Source organism: Giraffa tippelskirchi, chromosome 11, assembly GCF_054371585.1.
Source record: "Giraffa tippelskirchi isolate mGirTip1 chromosome 11, T2T-mGirTip1v1.2.pri, whole genome shotgun sequence".
Taxonomy (NCBI): Eukaryota; Metazoa; Chordata; class Mammalia; order Artiodactyla; family Giraffidae; genus Giraffa; species Giraffa tippelskirchi.
Window position 1 is genome coordinate 35345553 of NC_137285.1, and position 22857 is coordinate 35368409.

Consider the following 22857-nt stretch of genomic DNA (forward strand, 5'->3'; position numbering starts at 1 on the left):
TGGCTTTACGTACATGTCTGGTCCTTGGCAGGGAAACTGGGGCCCCAGTGATCTTTCTTCACATGCTCTCTCCATGAGACTGCCTTGGGCTTCCTTACACCGAGGCTGGATTGCAAGAGCAAAGCTCCAGCCTGTAAGCACTGTTCACATCATGTTTGCTAACATCCCATTGACTAAACTCAGTCAGCCTGGCCCAAGACTAGAGTCAATATGGGAGGGACGGACTACACAAGGTATGACTATCAAGAGGTGTGGTTCATTGCAGCCACCAAAATAAGTCTCTACCACATCCAGTTTCCAAACCCCTACTGTCTGGAAAACATCTTCACTTGGCTGTCACTCTTTTAGTTTGAACGTAACTAATTCACTTCCAATCGAATAGGCAATTCGTTGTTCTCATTGATGAGCATGGAGCTGGTGCTGGATCATAAACAACAGCCTCATTTTACCAGCTTTCCTCCCAGATTATTCATCAGTTTTCTTCCAAGTTGAAAACCTAAACACAACTCCCCCCTCACCTTTTTATTTATTTATTTTTAACGAAAATCTAGATTTCATGAAACCTTGGCATTTATTCCTTTGTTCTCCACCCTCACTGCCACCATTGAAATCCACATCCTTATTGTCTTAAATGTGAACAACTGCAGTAACCTTTCAGTTAGGTTTTCTTTAAACACCATTTTCAGTTTGATGCGTTTCTTTTCAAGAACCTGCAGTATATTTGTTGTTCTTACTGCATCAAACCTGTTTTTCCAGTGCCCTTATTTATTGGACCCTACTCCATTTATACAACTATCTTTTTCCACTGTTGTATATCATCCATGCTTCAGAATCAGAGAGTGAGGAGGGAAGGTACTTAATGAAAGAGTTTAAGTCAATCTACATTATAAATATCTTCAAACACAGAGGGGAATAGAGGAGGTGATGAGGAGGCAGAGCAAAAATCCTGATGATAAAATGTGAAGTGTAAGGATTTTACTGTTGCTGTTTGTGTTTTCGAGAATTAGGTAAGAATTAAAGGAGGAAACTAGGTATTTCAGGGGGTTAGAAATTAGATCCCTTTTAATGGAATTCCTTAAGTTTAAGAAATCTTGAACTGTCTCGTTCTTCTTTGCACTGCTCCTGGCTCAGTTGGGTTTTACATCCGCATAGTCTGTTTTACTGTTATCACTGGTGCCAGGTGTATGTTCTAATGTGGTTGCTTGGCCCACACTGAGTGGATGGAAAATATAAGCGTAACTTAGTCAGACTTTTTATGAACTAAAATGGATAATATCCACAAAGTATAAGAAAAGGATGTAGTTCTCTTACATTAAACGGACAGAGATCCAGAAGGCAGTTCTGCAGATTATGTTCCCCACTGAAAGCAGACGTTTGCTAATTAAGCACTCCGGGCGTGTGCTCTGGATGCTGACTGAGGCTGGGGTGAGTGAGGCTTAGCTGGTGATGCTGCACGGTGACAGCACCCATGTCTTCTACAGATGGGCATATAAAATGTGTCATGAACGTGGGAAGATAGACCTGTTACATTTTTTTTCCTTTTTAGACCTATAAGCTTTTTGAATCAGATAACATTTTAAAAATGGATATTGAAAGAATAACTTCCTGTTCATATGAGGGAAGAGCAGTATAAAGTGATAAACACTGAAAGGCATGAACCTAAGGAATTGAACAAGCATGTTCAGTTAATCCCTGACATTATTTTGATAGTTCATTTTCATTCCAAAGGCATCATATTTTTTGTGAAATCAGTGATAGTTTTTAATCTCAGTAATTGAGACTCTGTGTAAGGAAATGGCCAATGTTTTGAAGAATCTCTTCCACTCCACCAGCTTTCAACCACAGTTTCAAATACACTGTTTTAAAGAACTTAACTCCAGAGTAGTCCACTTAACTTTATTAACTTGGACTTCAAGGCAGCTGCATTCTTTGGGGTGGAGCCATGCTCTTCTTTCACTGTGACCCTGTTTTATTCCTTTAACTTCTCATCACAGCTGAAGAAGGGGCCCTATTTCTTCCTGGAGACTTAGAGGCCACGGAGCTGTTTCCAGCTTCCTCCTGAGTCCACCCAGCGTGTCATGCAGGGGCTGCAGGGGAGAGCTGTCCTTGGGAGGGCCTCCTCAGAAGTTCTGGGGATGGGCCTTGAGCTCTTGGCTGCAGTCAGGGTTTTCCAAAGTGGAGGCCGCAGTAACGCTCGTCATTGACTGAGAGACGTGCCGCCTGGGCTCTTTTCATGAGGGTCAAATAAAACTCTCTTGTCTTCAGCCTGCTTTGAAAGGTGTTTTCCTAATGATTTTACCAGTCAAACAGAATGACTGTGTGGGAGAGTGTAGTTAAAGAGCTGGAACACTCCGGGCCACTTCCCTTCTCCACCCAGTGCCCCTGCTTGCCTTTCCCCCCGAAGCTCCTCCTCTCCCAGGCACACACTCGCTGCTCTGTTTTCTGTTCTGGAACTGCCTGAATTGTGAGATTTTTGAGGAACTCCTCAATCCAGAAAGAAGTGCCAGGAACACAAACAGCTAACTGGCATTCATCCCTAGGGGAGCTGCATGACCACCAGGCTGGTCACATTATCTCCGTGGGGCACTTAGCTTTGAGAGAGACCTTGGCGCTCTCAAATCATCCTAGAAATGTTTCCAAAAGGTAGAAAGAATTGCCAAGAAAAGGCTGTAATCAGGAGGTGCTGTATCTTTTGGGTACGTTGGACTGGTTGCAGAAATACTGGCTGGAGGCAGTATATATTTTTGCTGTTTATCTTTATCTGATCTGCTTGTGATTTCAGGGAACTCTGGCCAGGTTAATAAACCTTTGAAACGGATTTCTGATTGGTGATCCATAAGCCAGAACGCGACGTCAGCACAGTGTGTGTGTGTGCATGTGTGCGTGCGCGCTCTTGGCTGGTGCTGAGTAGTGGCTGGCCTGTCGGTTGGGGTGTATGCCCTGTGGTTTATCGTGGCCCCCACTATTCCCTTCTCCTCCTGGTCTTATCACCAAGCTGCTTCTCTTTGTCTGCTACTCACACGGTCCCTGCCGGCTTTTGAGTTTGATACCCTGCTTTTAGTACACGTGTTTTCAGTGGTCCTCGAATGCTGACCCCCATTTATATTGAGAAACACCAAAGGCGCTGATAAAGATTTTTCAAGAAAATTTAGAGACATCAACTGTTATTTTTCAGTGAAAATATTTCTCAGCTTCTAGCAGGCCGCCCCTGACTGAAGGTCTGTCTGACTTGCAGCAGTTTGGCCCACGTTAGGCTGTTGACTTCCTCAGGGGCCTTTCTGCCACAGTCCGCTCAGACAACACAGCAGCAGTTCTCAAACCTGGTGCTTCCCGCTCCAGCCTTGGAAGGCTGTTGCTGGAAGATGGCTCCTCGTAAGTGCTACAGATCCCTGCTCTAGGAGCCGGCGCGCGTCCTGTTTATTCAGTAAACACTATAGGAAATATGAAGAAATGTGAAGTGCCCACATGTTCTGGAGTCACCAGGGCATTTCCTAGTGTTCTGTTACTGATGAAAAATGTAAAGATCTACAACACTCTGCTATCTGACGCATACAAAATCTTTCAGTCTTTTTTTACATAACCGCCTCCCACCATCTCTCTTTTTAATTTTAATTTGGCTCCCTTTGTTATACAGCAACTTAACCACTAGATGATGGTGTATATATGTCAATGCTGCTTTCTCAATTCATCCTACCTTTACCTTCCCCTGCTGTGTCCACAAATCCATTCTCTAGTAGGTTCATCAGTACCATTTTTCTAGATCCCACATGTATGCGTTAATATATGATACTTGTTTTTCTCTTTCTGACTTACTTTGTATAAGAGACTCTAGGTTCATCACCACCTACCTTTTAAATATGGCAACAAAGAGGAAGCAAAAGTGATATTTGAACCTCATTCTTCTTTCCTCTATCCCCCGTTCCTTTACCATCTAGTGGAAGTATTGAGATGCTGTGAATAGAGAATGGAAAAAATTGAGAATCTATGGGGGCAGAATAGCCCATAGATCATGTAATGAGCCTCTATATAATTGAGAATTCGCTAAATAGACTAAGCCATCAAAAAAAGAATTTTCAAGTAGTGAATCAGCTTGGAACATTTCATATTTCCCCATGGTTATTAGAGTAAAATCATTAAAATGTAATGTTAACTGAAACTTTGCATCAGATTTTTTATACTGTATTGTATTGTGTTTTATTCCATGTGCCTAGATAGGACTGAGATCATAGTGAACAATGAGTTGTAGAATGGAAAAACATCTAGAGGCATGTATGCACTGCTGCTGCTGCTGCTGCTATCGCTTCAGTCGTGTCCGACTCTGTGCGACCCCATAGACGGCAGCCCACCAGGCTCCCCCATCCCTGGGATTCTCCAGGCAAGAACACTGGAGTGGGTTGCCATTTCCTTCTCCAATGCGTGAAAGTGAAGATGCTCAGTCGTGTCTGACTCTTAGCCACCCCATGGACCGCAGCCTACCAGGCTCCTCTGTCCATGGGATTGTCCAGGCAAGAGTACTGGAGTGGGGTGCCATTGCCTTCTCCAGTGTATGCACTGGAGCCTGATTATTTGGTTTATGGGCTATTCTACCTATGGGTTCTCAATTCCATCCATTTCTATTCACTAAGGAAATGGAAGTTATAGTAAAAATAATGTCTAGAGGAGTCTGTCTTCTTTACATTACTTGGCTTTTTTCTTTCTCATATAATTTTGTCTCTTAAGCACATAGTCAAATATTAATTATTAAATGAGATGACATTTTGAATTAGTTGACTGACATTTTTTTAAATGAAATGATTTGAGGTAATTTTAGATTCACTTACAATGGTAAGAAGTAATACAGAGATTCTATGTCCCCTTTGCCCGGTTTTCCCCAACTGTAACATCTTATAGTGCCTTGCACAGTTTCACACCAAGATGTTGACATCAACACAGCCAAGACACAGAACATTTTCATCATCACAGGGATTCCTCAGGCTGCCCTTTTATAGCCACACTCAGTCCCCCAAGCCCACCTCTGGCAACTGCCAGTCTCTTCTCCATTTCTATAACTTTGTGGCCAACTTATTTTTAGAAACATTTCTCCAATAGTTGGCCTGTGGGAAGAAAATAGCCATTAACACTTATATAGAGCAGATGACTTTTGTAGCTGGAAGCTGGTAATTATGCATGCATACTCAGTGCTGACTTGGGTTGCTCTGCCAGGAGACAGTGTGGGGTCCTCCACTGCAGATTACTGAGGTGTCAGAACTGAAACTATTCTTGCCAGAAAATGCCTCTGCCAAAGGCTGTCAGAATTTTCCCTCCTGAGTTATACACCTCCACAAAGCAGGCCAAGAAATGACTTGGGTGGCACGCATTTCTAGCCTCTCCCTGACACTAGAATAGTCCCATACTCTCTGGGATCCCTGGTAGCTATGGAAAGGGTGAGGGAAGGTGTTTTCTCTGTCAGCTTGTGGTTATCTGCTGATGAAGGAACTGTCCTTTTCTTTCCATCTTTGTAGTTATCTTTGCTACTGTGAAGCTCTGCATTAACCCTGTATTGCACTTGGAGCTTCTGGAATGCCTCCAGGTGCTAAATCGTCTTTCCTTCTTCCTTCTTGTCAGTCTGACTTCATTATCTGATGCCACTAACAAAGTAAAAGCCATGGTGTGTGTTAGTCTCTCGGTCTTGTCTGACTCTTTGCGACCTCATGGACTGTAGGTCACCAGACTCCTCTGTTCATGCAATTCTCCAGGCAAGAATATTGGAGTGGGTTGCCATTCCCTTATCCAGGGGATCTTCCTGACCCAGGTCTTAGGCATTGCGGGCAGATTCTTGGCCGTCTGAACCACCATTGTTGTTCAGTTGCCACGTCGTGTCCGACTCTCTGCGATCCCATGAACTGCAGCACTCCAGGCTTCCGTTCTTCACTGTCTGAGTTGGCTCAAGCTCGTGTCCAATGAGTCAGTGTTGCCATTCAACCATCTCATCCCCTGTCACCCCCCTCACCTCTTGCCCTCAGACCTTCCCAGCATCAGGGTCTTTGCCAGTGAATTGGCTTTTCGCATCCGGTGGCCAAAGTATTGGAGCTTCAGCATCAGTCTTTCTAATATTCAGGGTGGATATCCTTTAGGATTGACTGGTTTGATCTCTTTGCTGTCCAAGGGATTGTTAAGAGTCCTCTCCAGCACCACAGTTCAAAAGCATCCATTCTTCCATGCTCAACCTTCTTTATGGTCCAACTCTCACATCCATATATGACAACTGGAAAAACGATAGCTTTGACTATATAGGGCTCTGTCAGAAAAGTAATGTCTCTGCTTTTTAATACACTCTCTAGGTTTGTCATAGCTTTTCTTCCAAGGAGCAAATGTCTTTTAATTTCATGGCTACAGCCACCATTGCCATTGTGTTATTAGAAGAATCTAGAGTCATCTAACGTCTGCAGCTGTTTGAATCTGTGTTACATTTGCTCTTACCTGTAGCTCAGGTAGCTCAAACACTTCCACTCTAGGACATGAAATAGGAGATCCAGTAGATACTGGAAGAAATTGATTTTTGTAAGTTTTTATGGATTGGAATTGCTTGTAACAGCCCTGTCTTTGGCATAAATCAGCTGTACATTAAAATTTTTTATTGCAGGAATTAAATGATATGGTTTAGACATAAATGGCAAATTTGATGTTTCAGACATATTACACTTTGTTTTATATATTTTGTCATCATTGGTAGTCTTAAGTCTCATAATGAAAACAATTTCTACTTTGTAGCTATAAAACTTGATACAGAGAAAGATTTAATCGACTCATAAAGCCATGTCCTGACTTAGTAGCAATGAAAGAAGTCATGGATTTCTAAGGTCCTTCCCTTCCTTCCTATTTTTCTTTGTTATGCTAATTTTAACCTTCTTTGAAAACTGAAGAGTTGCTAAGAATTTCAATGAACTGTGTGTCTAATAATGTTCCTGTTTATAAACTTAAGTAGCCAGTTGAATTGTGAAGAGAATGGGATGTATGGGTTCCCCCTCCCCGCTCCAGGATGATGTACAAAAAGAAATGATAAAAAAAGTGAAAGGTTAATGAGAGAGTCAGTGTGGAGCTCGTTAGTCAGATTTGTGTTTTGTCCACACAAAAAATGAATAACTGAATAAATTTAGGTTGCTGATCTTTGTTATCTGATTACTACCCTCTGGTATTCCACACATATATGGAGATTTAAAGGTTTTCATTTTCAGGAAGTGTTTCTTTTGTTACATGGACTCCTTTGTCAGTTATCTGTGCATTAGAAAGTTTTTAGTGCGGTCTTCAGCATTAAACTGGATGATTTTTGATGTAATAAACCAGTGGGTTATGTCTTGGAATTTAGTTATTAGTTACTCATGAATTACAGTTCCAAGGAGACAACTGAACCTAACTCAGTTACTTTTTGACTGAAAAATATTTTATTGTAGAGCTAACACACTTTATCATCAAGTTTTAAATTAATGTTGGTTTTGAATGAATAAGGAAGGAATTAATATGTGTGCAGTGTTCTGAGAGGAGGATGTCAGGAATATGAGTACTGTCAGCTGTAGACCTATATATATGTAGACCTATATAGTGATCCTTGAAATACAGTATTAGACAACTGCTTTCTGATTATCTTTGTGTACTAAATTATGAGTTTGCCTTCAGATTATTTAAATGAGAAGTAACATTAATGCTGGACCAACTAAAGAACACCATGCATTTGCCACCAGAATGGAAGCTACATGAGGGCAGACACTTTGTAGTTCTTGGTTCCTGTTGTATTTCTAGCTCCTAGAACAGTTTCTGACACATGAGGCAACTGATACCATTTTGTTGTATGAATGAATAAATAATAAACACAGGACAATAGGTTGAGAAATTGTATAAGGCCTGTGTCTTCTTTGCAGTAAGTACCTTTTAGTTTACTTCCCTTGAGAATAGTGAAACTATAAATTTATTTGCTATAAGAGAAGTCAGCCTATGGTAGGACATTATATGCAGCAAAAAGGACATATTTGTGAAAGGTGCCCCATCTACACACTTTGTAGATCATACCCTTTCCTAGATATTCTAGATAAAGTTTCCTAAAAAATTATACAATTCTTTGAATTTCAAAACAAAGCAATAGAAAGCAAGTATAAAATAGGGGGCTAACATCTCTGATGATTACTGTGTACTAAAACTTTTATATATGGGGAGAGATCTAATATCTAATTTTCACTGTATAACCTTGTGCACTAGTAGTTATTTTCAATTGTGCAAGTGAAGGGGTCAGCTCAACTGGTAAGTGGGGAAGCCTGATGAGTCCAGTTTTGTCTGACTCCAAAATCCATGCAATTGACACTGTGGTATTTTTTTCTGAGTACTACGATCTAATTTCTGAGGCTTATTTCAGCCAAACTTCTTGAAGAAGTTGTCTGCATTCACTGTTCTCAAATTCTGTGAATAATCCAGTGACTTCTCAGCTTGTATTACCTCACTTCTTTTGTACCATTTGACAGTGAAGGTCTTTTCAAAGGTCCCACTTAAGATTTCTGTCTTCACTTGGGTTTTACTCTCCCCTAGTTTTCTACTTCTGACAACTCTCTTGGGGGTTCATTAAATGTACTGACTATTTGGCAGGAAAGTGATATCTTAGCTATATTGAGTCTTTCCATTGGTAAGCATACATAGCTCCCCTTTAAGTCTTTTCAAAATGACTTTCAATAAACTTTTATAACTTTCTCCATAAAAGTCCTTGGTACCTTTAGTTATTATCGCAAATGCTATCTTTTTTTTTTATTACATGTTCCAGCAGTTTGTTGTGGGTTATGAAACCCCATTGATTTTTATATATTCTTGTATCAGGCAACCTTGATAAGTATTCCCAATAGTTTGTATTTTAACTTTCAAAAAACTTTCTATTTAGCAGTAATTATAGAAGATTTGTTGAAGAGTTGCAGAGGTTTTACAAGTTCGCCTATGCCTTTACCCAGCTTTTCTTGAAGTTAACTTCTTACATAACTTACAAAGAAGTGTGGCACTTCAGTCAAAAGTTAAAAAAAAAAAAAAGCTGATACTGGTACATTACTGTTTGCAGACTTCATTTAGATTTCACCACTTTTCCCACTAACATCCTTTTTCTGTTCCAGAATCCAATCCAGAATGTTATGTTGCATTTAGTGTCTTAATTTTAATGCAGAGTATTATACTACTTGCAGAGAGTAACAGTTTTGTCTCTTAGTTTCCAGATCTCTGTATGCATGTGTGTGTGTGTGGTGGTGGTGGTGGTGTAGGGATTAGGTATGTGCCTTTTCATTATAGGGGACTGGAATGCAAAAGTAGGAAGTCAAGAAACACCTGGCGTAACAGGCAAGTTTGGCCTTGGAGTACAGAATGAAGCAGGGCAAAGGCTAGTAGAGTTTTGCCACGAGAACACACTGGTAATAGCAAACACCCTCTTCCAACAACACAAGAGAAGACTCTACACGTGGACATCACCAGATGGTCAACATCGAAATCAGATTGATTATATTCTTTGCAGCCAAAGATGGAGAAGCTCTATACAGTCAGCAAAAACAAGACCAGGAGCAGACTGTGGCTCAGATCATGAACTGCTTATTGCCAAATTCAGACTTAAATTGAAGAAAGTAGGGAAAACCACTAGTCCATTCAGGTGTGACCTAGATCAAATCCCTTATGAGTATACAGTGGAAGTGACAAATAGATTTAAGGGACTAGACCTGATAGAGTGCCTGATGAACTATGGACAGAGGTTTGTGATTGTACAGGAGACGGGGATCAAGAAAATCCCCATGGAAAAGAAATGCAAAAAAGCAAACTGGCTGTCTGAGGAGGCCTTACAGATAGCTGGGAAGAGAAGAGAAGCGAAAAGCAAAGGAGAAAAGGAAAGATATTCCCATCTGAATGCAGAGTTCCAAAGAATAGCAAGGAGAGATAAGAAAGCCTTCCTCAGCCATCAGTGCAAACAAATAGAGGAAAACAACAGATTGGGAAAGACTAGAGATCTCTTCAAGAAAATCAGAGATACCAAAGGAACATTTCATGCAAAGATAGGATCAATAAAGGACAGAAATGGTATGGACCTAACAGAAGCAGAAGATATTAAGAAGAGGTGGCAGGAATACACAGAAGAACTGTACAAAAAAGATCTTCACGACCCAGATAATCACGATGGTGTGCTCACTCACCTAGAGCCAGACATCCTGGAATGTGATGTCAAGTGGGCCTTAGAAAGCATCACTACGAATAAAGCTAGTGGAGGTGATGGGATTCCAGTTGAGCTATTTCAAATCCTCAAAGGTGATGCTGTGAAAGTGCTGCACTCAATATGCCAGCAAATTTGGAAAACTCAGCAGTGGCCACAGGACTGGAAAAGGTCAGTTTTCGTTCCAATCCCAAAGAAAGGCAATGCCAAAGAATGCTCAAACTACTGCACAATTGCACTCATCTCACATGCTAGTAAAGTAATGCTCAAAATTCTCCAAGCCAGGCTTCAGCAATACGTGAACCGTGAACTTCCAGATGTTCAAGCTGGTTTTAGAAAAGGCAGAGGAACCAGAGATCAAATTGCCAATATCCACTGGATCATCGAAAAAGCAAGAGAGTTCCAGAAAAACATCTATCTCTGCTTTATTGACTATGCCAAAGCCTTTGACTGTGTGGATCCCAATAAACTGTGGAAAATTCTGAAAGAGATGGGAATACCAGACCATCTGACCTGTCTCTTGAGAAACCTGTATGCAGGTCAGGAAGCAACAGTTAGAACTGGACATGGAACAACAGACTGGTTCCAAATAGGAAAAGGAGTACATCAAGGCTGTATATTGTCACCCTGCTTATTTAACTTATATGCAGAGTATATCATGAGAAACGCTGGGCTGGAAGAAACACAAGCTGGAATCAAGATTGCCGGGAGAAATATCAATAACCTCAGATATGCGGATGACACCACCCTTATGGCAGAAAGTGAAGAAGAACTAAAGAGCCTCTTGATGAAGGTGAAAGAGAAGAGTGAAAAAGTTGGCTTAAAGCTCAGCGTTCAGAAAACTAAGATCATGGCATCTGGTCCCATCACTTCATGGGAAATAGATGGGGAAACAGTGGACACAGTGTTTATTTTAACAGACTTTATTTTTTTTGGCTCCAGAATCACTGCTGATGGTGACTGCAGCCATGAAATTAAAAGACGCTTGCTCCTTGGAAGGGAGGTTATGGCCAACCTAGATAGCATATTTAAAAGCAGAGACATTACTTTGCCAACAAAAGTCCGTCTAGTCAAGGCTATGGTTTTTCCAGTGGTCATGTATGGATGTGAGAGTTGGACGGTGAAGAAAGCTGAGCGCCGCAGAATTGATGCTTTTGAGCTGTGGTGTTGGAGAAGACTCTTGAGAGTCCCTTGGACTGCAAGGAGATCCAATCAATCCATCCTAAAGGAGATCAATCCTGAGTGTTCATTGGAAGGTCTGATGTTGAAGCTGAAACTCCAATACTTTGGCCACCTTATGCGAAGGGTTGACTCATTGGAAGAGACCCTAATGCTGGGTAGGATTGGGGGTGGGAGGAGAAGGGGACGACAGAGGATGAGATGGTTGGATGGCATCACCGACTCGGTGGATATGGGTTTGGGTAGACTCCGGGAGTTTGTGATGGACAGAGAGGCCTGGCGTGCTGCAATTCATGGGGTCGCAAAGAGTCGGACACAACTGAGCGACTGAACTGAATAGTACATAGCCCTCACAGGCTGGTTTGGACTGTGTGTTTGTGGTGTAGGTAGGTACTAGGTGTGTATACAGTACATAACCCTCACAGGCTGGCTGAGAGAGAGAGTGTGTGTGTGTGTGTGTGTGTGGTGTAGGTAGGTATTAGGTGCGTGTATAATACATACCCTCACAGGCTGGCATGGACTGACCACTCTTCCAGGTTCTACACCCTGTACTCCTCCTGTAAATGTTGGTGCTCCCCAGGATTTTGTTCTTTGCCCTTTAATTCACGCCTGCTACACACCATTCTGGATCTCATTTTAGTCTTCCTGTGTGGTTTTGGAGCAGCCTGTGCATCCAAGGTAGCCACTGTTTGCTCTGATTAACCAGATCTTTATTCTAGCAGATTTCTTCTTTGAGCTCCATATTCATAGAGCTGATTATCTTTTGGATGTCTGTGTCTGCATTTTCCAGAGACTTCCAGTACTGTCTTAAGGGAACATATCTGATCATCTTGCTAACTTGTCTCTCCTTTTGTATATCCCACCTCAACAAAGAGAAACCGTTCTTGCCTTCCTTGCCTGTGTCCTTACCTCCATTATCTCCATTCCTTTCAGATCTACTTTTGTTTCCTTCATTTCTCACATATTTATCAACTTCTCTCCATCCAGTTTCATGCAAAGCACTCATTCTTTCATCCTTTTTCAAATTCCTTAACACAGTATTCAGAGCCTCTGGCCTTACCCTGTCCCATGACGCCCTCTCCCACAGCACACATAGCACCCTCACTGTGCTGGCTACATCCACGAACCTGATGTTTGTGGCTATGCCATACTCTCTGTCTCTCTCTCCTTTGCAAGTTTTGTCAGGATGCTTTTGTTGTTCTTGTTCCTACTCTCTTCCTGACTAACTCCTGCTAATTCCGTCGGTCTCCATTCAGTTGTCACTGCTTCAGGAAGCCTCTCCTCTCCAGGCTGGGTTAGCTGTACCTTCTGAGTGCTCTTGGGTAGCTTGTGTCAGCTCCTCTCATGGCACTTACAGTACTGACCTTGTTTAGTTACCTGTACCATCTCTCTTCTTGACAATACTGTATGTTTCTTAAGGTCAAAGACCGATGTATTTCGCTCTGTGCTTCCTATTGCTCTGCACAGTACCTGGCACATAGCTGTTACTAACAAATGTTTATTGAATGAATAAATGTATTCCCTGTTCTAGGAAACATTGACTTGTCTGTTTCCAAAAAACCATATTCTTTTACCAGGGACAAACCTCTCTAAACATCAGCTTCTTTATTTATAAATGAGTAGGGTGCACTGCATGACCTCTAAAGTCCTTTATAGCTCTAACAAGTTAGTATTTATGATTTTAAGATTTATCATCTTTTGAGCCCATTCAAAACAAAATGATACAAATTCCAAAGAACGAGTTGCAAAATGTTTTGAGCCATAGTAGTCACATTGAAATAATCCTTTGGCTGGCTTTTTGGTTATACTGCGTAACTAAATGTGTCAGATGTTAATGGTCTGAGCACTTGAACATTTGAGTAGTTTACTTACTGTGATCAGAGTTTGTTTCTTTGCTTACCTATCAAAATCATTTTAGAAAGACCATGTAAATTCTCCTTTGCTGAAGACTGTCAAGTAAAAAGTAGACAACTGTTTATGGATATTGTAGATGGGCTTTAAGATGTAACTGTATTATGATGGGACCAAGTGACGACTAGTGAAGTGAGTGTGTGAAAGTTGCTCGGTCGTGTCCAACTCTTTGTGACCCCATGGACTATACGGTCCATGGAACTCTCCAGGCCAGAATACTGGAGTGGGTAGCCTTTCCCTTCTCCAGGGGATCTTCCCAACCCAGGGATTGAATCCAGGTCTCCCACATTGCTGGCAGTTTCTTTACCAGCTGAGCCACAAGGGAAGCTTGCCTAATGATAAGGTTCTTCAGTTCTGTGCTTTACAGCTTTTGTTTTTATGCTACAGCAGAGGGGAAAAAAGTTGAATTTTAAGCTTGGATAACACACTATTTTTCCAAGTTCGTCTCTTACTGGACTTAAATATCAACATTGGAAAGCCACAAGAAGTCTTAATGTTTATCAAAATTGTTGACTTCTGTGCATCCAAAACCTGAACATAGGTTGGTGGTCTCCAGCATGCTGAAAAGACCTGGGCTATATCAGGGTTCAGATGTCCAATTTACAAAGGTTTTCTATTGTAGACTTTAAATGTAGATACAGGAAACCATATAAAACAAATTCATACATTAATGGGTTATTACTAGGTGAACATTCCTATAATCACCACTCAGGTTAGAAAACAGTACTTTGCCAGCCACCCCAAACGCCTGTGTCCACTGCCTCTCCAATAAAGTACACAGATTTCTAAATACTTTGAATTTCTTAGTAGTTTCATCACAGTGATAGGCATCCTTAAATATTCTAGTTCAGTTTTGCTTTTTAAAGTATGAGCTTTAGGCCTTTTTTAGTCTCAGGTCCTCCTTCCATCTTTTTTTCCTCCATAGTAATTAACTGATTGTTGAGGAAACTAGGTTATTTGACCTGCGAGGTTTCTCAGTCTAGATTATGCCTGTTGCTCAAGCTGTCTCAGACTTGGCTGTTTAGGCTTTGTGGCTGTCTCCTGCCTCAGTCCTGAAATGACATTGTGCCTGCAATATCATTCCTTTTAATCTCCCTACCCTGTACCTTGTTTGTGATATTATCTCCTACATATCTTTCAAACCTTAGCTCAAATCTCATCTCTCCTAGAAAGATTCTCGGATTTTTTCATCTAATAATATATGTCATTTTCTGTAATCTCATAGCACCTGTATAATACTCATGTACGATACCAAGGACATTACAGCAATGAGTTCCTTTATCTATTTTTCTTTTGCGTGAGATGCTTTCAACCCATCAAATGTTCACAAAGTATTTCTGTGTGCCGGGAATGGGACAGAGACAGATAAAGTATAGTTCCCTTTTGGATGATATGCTTCTTACATCTCTTTTAATTGAGATATTTCCTCTTCCTCTTGTTACTCGTAAATGCAGTTATTTTCAGTCATGTTTAATATGGCATACACTTATATGGCTCACAATGGATCAAAACCTAAATATACAAGGTAAAACTAAAACACTTAAGAGAAAAGCATAGGCATAAGTCTTCATGGCCCTGGGTTAGGCAATAGTGTCTCAGATATGAAAAGCAATGAAAGAACAAAATTAATAAATTGGATTTCAGGAAAATTAAAAATGTTTATGTATGCATCAAAGGATAATATCAAGAAAGTGAAAAGACAACCCACAGCATGGAAGAAGATATTTATTTGCAAGTCAGATATCTAATTAGGGCTTGAATCTAGAACATATACAACTCAACATGAAAAAGACAGTCTATTTAAAAAATGAGCCAAGGATCTGAATAGACATTTCTCTAAAGATACACAAATAGCCAATAAACACATGAAAAGGTATTCGGCATCAGAAAAATGCAAATGAAAACTAAGAGATAACCACTCTATACCCAATCAAAATGACTATAATAGGAAAACAAAACAAAACAAAACCCCAGGACTACAAAAAAAGTGGCCTGGATGTGGAGAAACTGGGCCCCTTAGTTTCTTGTGAGAATGTAAAATGGTTGCTTTGGAAAGCAATCTGACAGTTTCTCAAATGATTAAACATAGTATCATATTGACTTTTCAGTATATGCCCACGAGAAATGAAAATGTGTCTATACAAAATCTTATACAGGAATGTTTGTAGCAGCATTATTACTAACAGCTAAAAACTGGAAACTAACTAAATGTCTATCAAACTGGGTGGGTAAATCAAATGTGGTCTATTCAATGGAATGTTATTTGGCAATAAAAAAGAATGAAGTACTGATTCATGGCTATAACGTGAGTGAAACTTGAAAACGTGCTAAGTGAAGGAAGCCAGTCACAAAAGACCACATATTGTATGATCACATTTATATGAAATACCCAGAATAGGCACATCTATAGAAATAGGAGGTGGATTAGTGGCAGCCTAGAGTTGGGATGGTGGTACTGGGAACATAGGAGGTATGGGATGAAGATGTTCTGAAACTGATTGTGGTGATGGCTGCACTACCTTGTGACTATATTAAAAACCACTGAATCACAAATACTTTACATGAATTGTATCATACATGAATTATATCTTGACTTAAAAAGCAAAAGTACCAGGGGCACCAATAGTTTAGTACAAGAGCCACTGACAGTACTTAAACATCACAGTAACTCTGGAAAAAGAACTTCTAAGCTGGAGTTAACTGATATGAACAATTCAAGTCAGCTAGGCAAATAAGCATAGGATCACTTACCATGCTGACAGAGTTTATTTTTTTTTTAGCATAGTTTTCAAATGACGATGTTAAGAGAATAAAGTCTCAGGTAAATGAAACCTATCTGATCTCAAAAGGAAAAAATGTCAGATCAGGTTAGTTGACGATGTTATTCTTATATTCCATATACTTACTAATTTGTCAATTTTTGCTTCAGACAGTTCAGTTCTGTTTTTTTCTTGAGGTATCTCTCATGATTATGAAATAACTTTGTTCATATCTAGTTACGCTAGTTGCCTTGAAGTCCACATCATCAGATACTAATATAGCCATACCAGCATTCTTAATAATTAGGGTGTGCAACTTATGTATTTTCCCACGTTATTTTCAACTCGCTTGTATCTTTGTATTTAAAGTGCTTTTCTTGTAATCAACATAGTTGGGTTTTGCCTTTTTATCTTCTTGACAGTTTTTTTCCTTTTAAAAGTGAAATATTTAGTTCCTTTACATTTAATTATTGATATGTTTGGGTTTAATCTGCCATCTTGGAATTTGCTTATCCCATTTGTTCTTTGTCCTTTTGTTTCTCTTTTCGTGCCTTCTTTTGGGTTGTAGTTTTCCATCTTCCATTTTTCTGATACAAAAGTGGCCCAGCTATTAACTATTTGGGTAGTTCAGGAGTTAACTTTGCTCTTGAACTCGACCTTGTCTTTTCCGATCTCTCTTCATCCTCCTTTTCATTTGGTGAAGGCTCAGTGCTTCTTGGGGGCTCTCAGCTCTGTTCTGCTTCCAGCCTTCAGCGGACAGCTGCTTTGCACTCAGCAAAGCCTAGGTGATTCAGAAGGATCTCTCAGCCCTTCTGTTCTGTCTTCTGCCTCTTGGGTGTGATGGTTGTACACTAGGTGCAAGCTCTGTAGGAGAGAACTGGCAGGTGGGTATGGAATTGCTCTTTGATATTCAGTTCAGTCGCTCAGTCATGCCTGACTCTTTGTGACCCCATGAACTGCAGCACGCCCAGGCCTCCCTGTCCATCACCAACTCCCGGAGTTTACCCAAACCCATGTCCATTGAGTCGGTGATGCCATCCAACCATCTCATCCTCTGTCGTCCCCTTCTCCTCCTGCCCCCAATCCTACCCAGCAAGCAGCTATTAAAAGTTTGTAAAAGTTCAGCTAGTTTATTCATACTACCCATTTTGGCAGGATTATTCTTCTTCCTGTCAAAAATGAAAGCAGATCATCTCTTTTTTGGGGGAAGGGACCCCAAATGTGGAATTCTTTATGTGAAATTTTGTTTGTTTAGATCTCTTTGTACCTCAGATCTGATGGGTTTTTAAAGAAAATCTACGATCTTGTGGATTATCCAGCTTCTTATTGATTTAGGCTCTGATTACTTTTAAAGTCTGTATTTTTTATGGTTATATGGTAATAGAAACACTTTTCAGGCATTGACAATTAAAGTTTACTTTTTAGTGGCTTATCAAATAACAGTATCCAAACGTGAATTCCCAAGGAATCTATGAAAGGCCAATGAATAAATGAATGACATTTGCTTTTGCTTCTGAGTCACTGGTATTGATCACACATTAATATCCATAATCTGCCTTATGAACAGTAATTATACATTTACAAAATGGTGGGCTAGAGCTAGGCTAGTTTATTGATAAAGTGCCAGAAAAAAATATAGTGATTGACTGTGCAGTCATGAGCATTTATACAACTTCATGAGTTAAAAGAGATGCTCATGTATCATATATGACTTAAGGATCTAATCGTTAATAGAATTTTGCTTATATTTGTCAAAAATAAATCTTATTTTCTACATTTTTCCATAATGTTGTGAAAAACTTTGTTTTCATGTCTTGATTATATTCCTTTTACTTTGTATTTTACTTTGTATCTTTTAAGATTCTGCAGAAGAATTTCACCTGGAGTGACTGGTACACTGAGGAGAATCAGACATAAAATTAAATGTCCAACAAATGCCTTTTTTACTTGATTCCTTTTGGGTTATTTATAATGCAGGTTATGAGAAGCACAGTTCTGAGAAGTTTGACAGTAAAGAGTTAATTTGACTTACCAAGAATTTCTTAAATTTAACTGGCCCCAGAACCTGGCAATCTCTGTTAGTCAAAATATGTTTTGGAGAATGCTGCCTCTGAATAGCAAAGGAGAAATTTTAAACTTAATTTTCATTGAGTTGATTAGATGATTATTTGTCCATCTAGCATTATCATGCTTATGTAATATCTATTTTTTTGTTTTCTGACAATCTGTTTAATATTGGCAATGTAGTGTAACACATAAGGTCATCCTTTTCAGGATCTTATAGTCTGCAAATCTTCACACCATATAAGCAAATTAAGTGTAAACATTATTTTTTTGCAAATATCTAGTTGAAAAACAAAATCTATATATCACAATCTGTCCATGAAGAAAAATGAATGCATTTGGTATTGTACTGAAGGGAAAGCTAGAAATAAGATGTGCAGAAACTCAAGGAAATACAAACGAAAAGATAATAGTGAGCAATTATATTTTATTTGTGAAGAACAGGTTAAAAATAACTTTTAAAGAATTTAAACTTAAGCAGTAGTGTGAAAATTCTCTTAATTGGTTTATATATTTATGTACCCTTAAAATATGTTCACTCAAAAAAAAAAAATCTTCAGTTAACAAGGCCAAGTGGAGGTAATTACCTATTGAACAAGAGGAATTCTCCATCTGTCCCTCTTAACCAGCTCACTGACACTGGAGTGAGAAGGGAGGGGAGTCCGGAGGCACTTGTGCTCTAGTGGGTCATTCGCTCTAATAGAATTTAATTGATGTTTCACCTCGGCCTCCAGCTCCTTGCCAGGGTTGCCCACGTGTCTTGTCTTTTCCCTGTATGTTGCATAAATGTGTATGTAGATGCCTCATTTTCCTATGATGCTACAAAGGTAATTTTTGTCTATTGCTTACAGTCAAACTACAACTTCAAGCAGAAGAGAGAGGGGTTGTGTCTATAAAAGGAGTGTGTGCGAACCGTTATCTTGCTATGAAAGAAGATGGAAGATTACTGGCTTCCGTAAGTAATGCTTTCTGTATTTATATATTTTTCTTTAACTTTTATTGCTGGGAGTTTACTAGTATAGGTATTTATTAAATCTTTATTAAGGTTTTGCAGATATTATACCACTTAATATTCACATTCATATAAATAGAGAGTATTATACTCTTATTTCACAGATGCAAAAACTATAGTTCTGAGGGAGCAATAAAGTAACCAAGAAAACACAGCTTGTGTGAGGCAGAGTCTGAAGGGCAGGCCAGGCAGTCTTGACTCCCAAGTAGGCACTCTAATTCACTGCATTTTGCTGCAAAGCTACTAAATTTTAGCTATAAAAATATCTTTATATTGTGCACTTGTCTGAAGAGCACTGGGATGGACATATAAAATTCTGAGTATGAGTTTTTAAAGCTTCTTTCAAATTTGACATACAAAACACTATATAGAATACTCTTTGTCGATCCCATGTACTGTAGCCTACTAGGCTCCTCCGTCCATGGAATTTTCCAGGCAAGAGTATTGGAGTGGGTTGCCACTGCTTTCTCCAGGGGATCTTCCCGACTCGAGGATTGAACCTATGTCTCCTGCAGTGCAGGAAGCCACTTTACCCTCTCCGCCACCAGGAGAGCCTGTGGGTCCCTCACTTAGGTACAAGTGCTGGCTCTACCGCTTATTAGCTGGGTGTTCCTGGGCAAGCTGTTCTGAGTTCGTTCCCTTAGCTATAACATAGAGACAATAATAAGCCTATCTCAGTTTTTGTGCAGACTGGTTTATATCAAGTGCCAAAATCAGGGTCTCTTATACATAGTAGGTGCTCAAAATTTTTATCTCCTCCTCCTGTTCTCATTTATATATAAGCTCATTTAAGAGCAGAGACTTTTAACTTTTTTATCACTGCCGCTCCAGGGTCCTCACTCCTGGCTAGTATCTTCTCCATTAATGCAGGTTCCCTGTCAACTTCACCATTATTATTGCAACTGGGATTGTAGGTTTGTTGACCAGACTGCGTGGGGAATGATGCAGGGAAACAGAGCAGTATAATAGACACAGACCCTATTTGTGTCATTGCGAGAGTAGCAAAGACATGTACCTAAAAGTGTGTGTATATACACACCTCAGCCATGATACCGATACCAGTAGCAGAAGCTAGAAGGGATCCAACAGTACTGGTGTTTTGAGCTTATACAGATGGTTTTTGATTTTTCTTTCTGAGTGAAGATCTTTGGATTTCGTTTTAATTAACTTAATGGCATGTAGTTGACAATGTCACGTTAGTTTCTGCTGTACAGCAAAGTGAGTCAGTTACACATGATACATTCTAAGATTCTGTTCCCATATAGGTCATTAGGATTTGAGTAGAGCTCCCTGTGCTATACAGTAGGCCCTTACTAGTTATCTATTTTATATATGTGTATATGTCAGTCTCAATCTAATTTATCCCTCCCTCCTGGGTAATTATCAGTTTGTTTTTTATATCTATGACTATTTCTATTTTGAAAATAAATTCATTTGTACCATTTCTTCAGGTTCCACATATAAGAGATATGATACTTGTCTTTGATTTACTTCACTCAGTATGACAATCTCTAGGTCCATTCATGTTGCTACAAATGGTATTATTTCATTTTTTTATGACTAATATTTCATTGTAAATACACACCACATCTTCTTTATCCATTCCTCTGTCGATAGACATTTAGGTTGCTTCCATGTCCTTGCTATGTAAATAGCACTGCAACAAACATTGGGGTGGCGTGTATCTTTTTGAATTACGGTTTTCTCCAGATATATGCCTAGGAGTAAGATTGCTGGGTTATATGGTAACTATTTTTGGTTTTCTGAGGAACCTCCATAATGACTGTACCAATTTACATTCCCACTAACAGTGTAGGAGGGTTCCCCTTTCTCCACACCTTCTTCTAGCATTTATTGTTTGTGGATTTTTTTTAATTAACGACCATTCTGACTGATGTGAGGTTATACCTCTTGTAGTTTTGATTTGCATTTCTCTAGTAATTAGTGATGTTGAGTATCTTTTCATGTGCCTCTTGGCCATTTGTACATGATCTTTGGATTTCTGAAGGGACTGAAACATACTTAGAGAAAAAGAATATTCACTGAGTGATCATGTGATTAAGATATATTTATTATGATATTATGTTTATGATTTTTGCAGGATAAGTAAAAGTCTAGGCATAGTGGTGCTTTCTCTCTCCCATTTTGTAACTGAATAAATTTTAGAATGATCTTCAAGAATAGCCAGTGTCTTTTGAGTGTACTAGATACTATGCTAGGCATTAGGATTATAAAACTGAATGCAAAAGGGCCTGTGTCCTTAATGAGTGGCAGTCCTGGGGAGGCAGAATTGTAAATAAGTATTTGCAGTAACATGTAAGGGGTTTGATATGTTCCTTTTCTATCTTGCATGCATGCATAGTAATATAGGAAAGGAAGTAAAATGTTTTGAGATAGGAAATAGTATAGGAAAGGAAGTGATTAAATGTGTGTAGATTGGGGAAGATGACCTATAAGAGGATTGAATAGAGATTAGGCTATGGGTAATTTTAGGGCATAGCACATGCAGAGACATGGATGTAGGAAACTTACTAGGAGTCTCTCCAGAAGTACAGTTTACTACTGTGGGAGTGTAAGGTGCAAAGGCAGTACGAGGTGTAAGGGAAGAGATGAGGCTGGAGAGGCAGGTAAACTGTCTGCTGAAGTATCTAATGTGTTATGTTGCAGTCAGCAGTGAGCAGCTGTGAAGCGTTTTAAGAAGAGACACATCAGATTTGAATTTGAGAAAGTTCTCTTGCAGCAATGTAGAGGATGGAGTGGAGGGGCCCAAGACTGGCGGAGACAGACCAGTTGGAAGGCTATGGGAATAGTCCAAGCAAGTGATAAGAACCTGGCAATAACAGGATGGAGCAATGAAGTTGATCAGGTTTTTAAGAGTGGGATAAAGGAAAAAGTCAAAGATAACATCTGGGTTTCCAGTTTGGGTGAGGAGGTAGATGAGAAAGGGGTTAGAGGAAAAGAGCAAGTTCTAGGAAAAGGTAATACAGGTTCAAATTTAGTCTTATCTCGTTTGAGTTGTCTAAGAGAAATTCAGGTGAAGATGTGTAACTACATAGTTGGAAGTATGGGTTTGGACTTTAGAGGTCTGTGTTGACCTCGGTGTCATTAGTATATAGGTAGTGGATAAATAAGGGGAATGGATGAACTTTCCTAGGCACATCTTCCACTGTTCTTGCTACAAGCCTGTTGTCAACTTAAGGGATGAGGTAATACTTGGGAATGTACTGAAGTAACGTGTTAAATATTTCCAGGACAGTGAATCTAAGGTTGACTCCAGTATATTCACCTCGGGATGTGACAGATATACATAGCATGAATCCCTTTGTCTTCTGTAACAGTGTTGATTTGGCCACCATCAGACAGTAATGGTGGTGGAGATAAGAAAGGAGATAACATACAACATTAGCTTCTGTCTTAACTGTGGACAACACTAGTCAAAGTGGTTTCAAAGCTCCAGACTTTGCTATGTCTGTCTCAGTCTGGCTCAGTGAGTGACTTCAGATTCTTACCCTGTGATTTTCCATTATTGAGATTAGAAGATCCAGTAACCTGATAATGGTGGTCCTGTAAGATCATCACTGGAGGGGTTATTTATCTTGAGAACATAGGCTGGAACATAGGTTCATCTGTAATGATAAAAAGCTCTATAATTATCTAAAGTGATGATAACAAGCTCAGTTCAGTCAGTTCAGTCGTATTGGAGTCACTCACTGAGCCAGACTGAGACAGTATTGGAG

At 39.7% G+C, this 22857-nt stretch overlaps 2 protein-coding genes across 50 annotated transcripts in view; one reads left to right on the forward strand and one right to left on the reverse strand.

Annotated features, from left to right (window-relative positions):
• The window catches only part of FGF2 (fibroblast growth factor 2), a 56214-nt gene that overhangs the window by 21295 nt on the left and 12062 nt on the right, over positions 1–22857 (forward strand). Inside the window, exon 2 of the mRNA XM_081544927.1 lies at positions 18960–19063. Within this exon, the coding sequence (XP_081401053.1) occupies positions 18960–19063 (104 nt within the window). The remainder of the gene's footprint in view (positions 1–18959; positions 19064–22857) is intronic.
• NUDT6 (nudix hydrolase 6) overlaps positions 14993–22857 on the reverse strand; it is an 88560-nt gene continuing 80695 nt past the window's right edge. For 25 of the 49 annotated variants that reach the window (XM_081544903.1, XM_081544872.1, XM_081544871.1 and 22 more), the window contains one exon: positions 21174–22746. The gene's annotated coding sequence lies outside the window, so the exon portion shown is untranslated. Of the gene's footprint in view, positions 17214–18076; positions 18155–21173; positions 22747–22857 lie in introns of those variants that run through there. The other 24 variants (XM_081544874.1, XM_081544875.1, XM_081544876.1 and 21 more) reach the window with 3 other exon arrangements.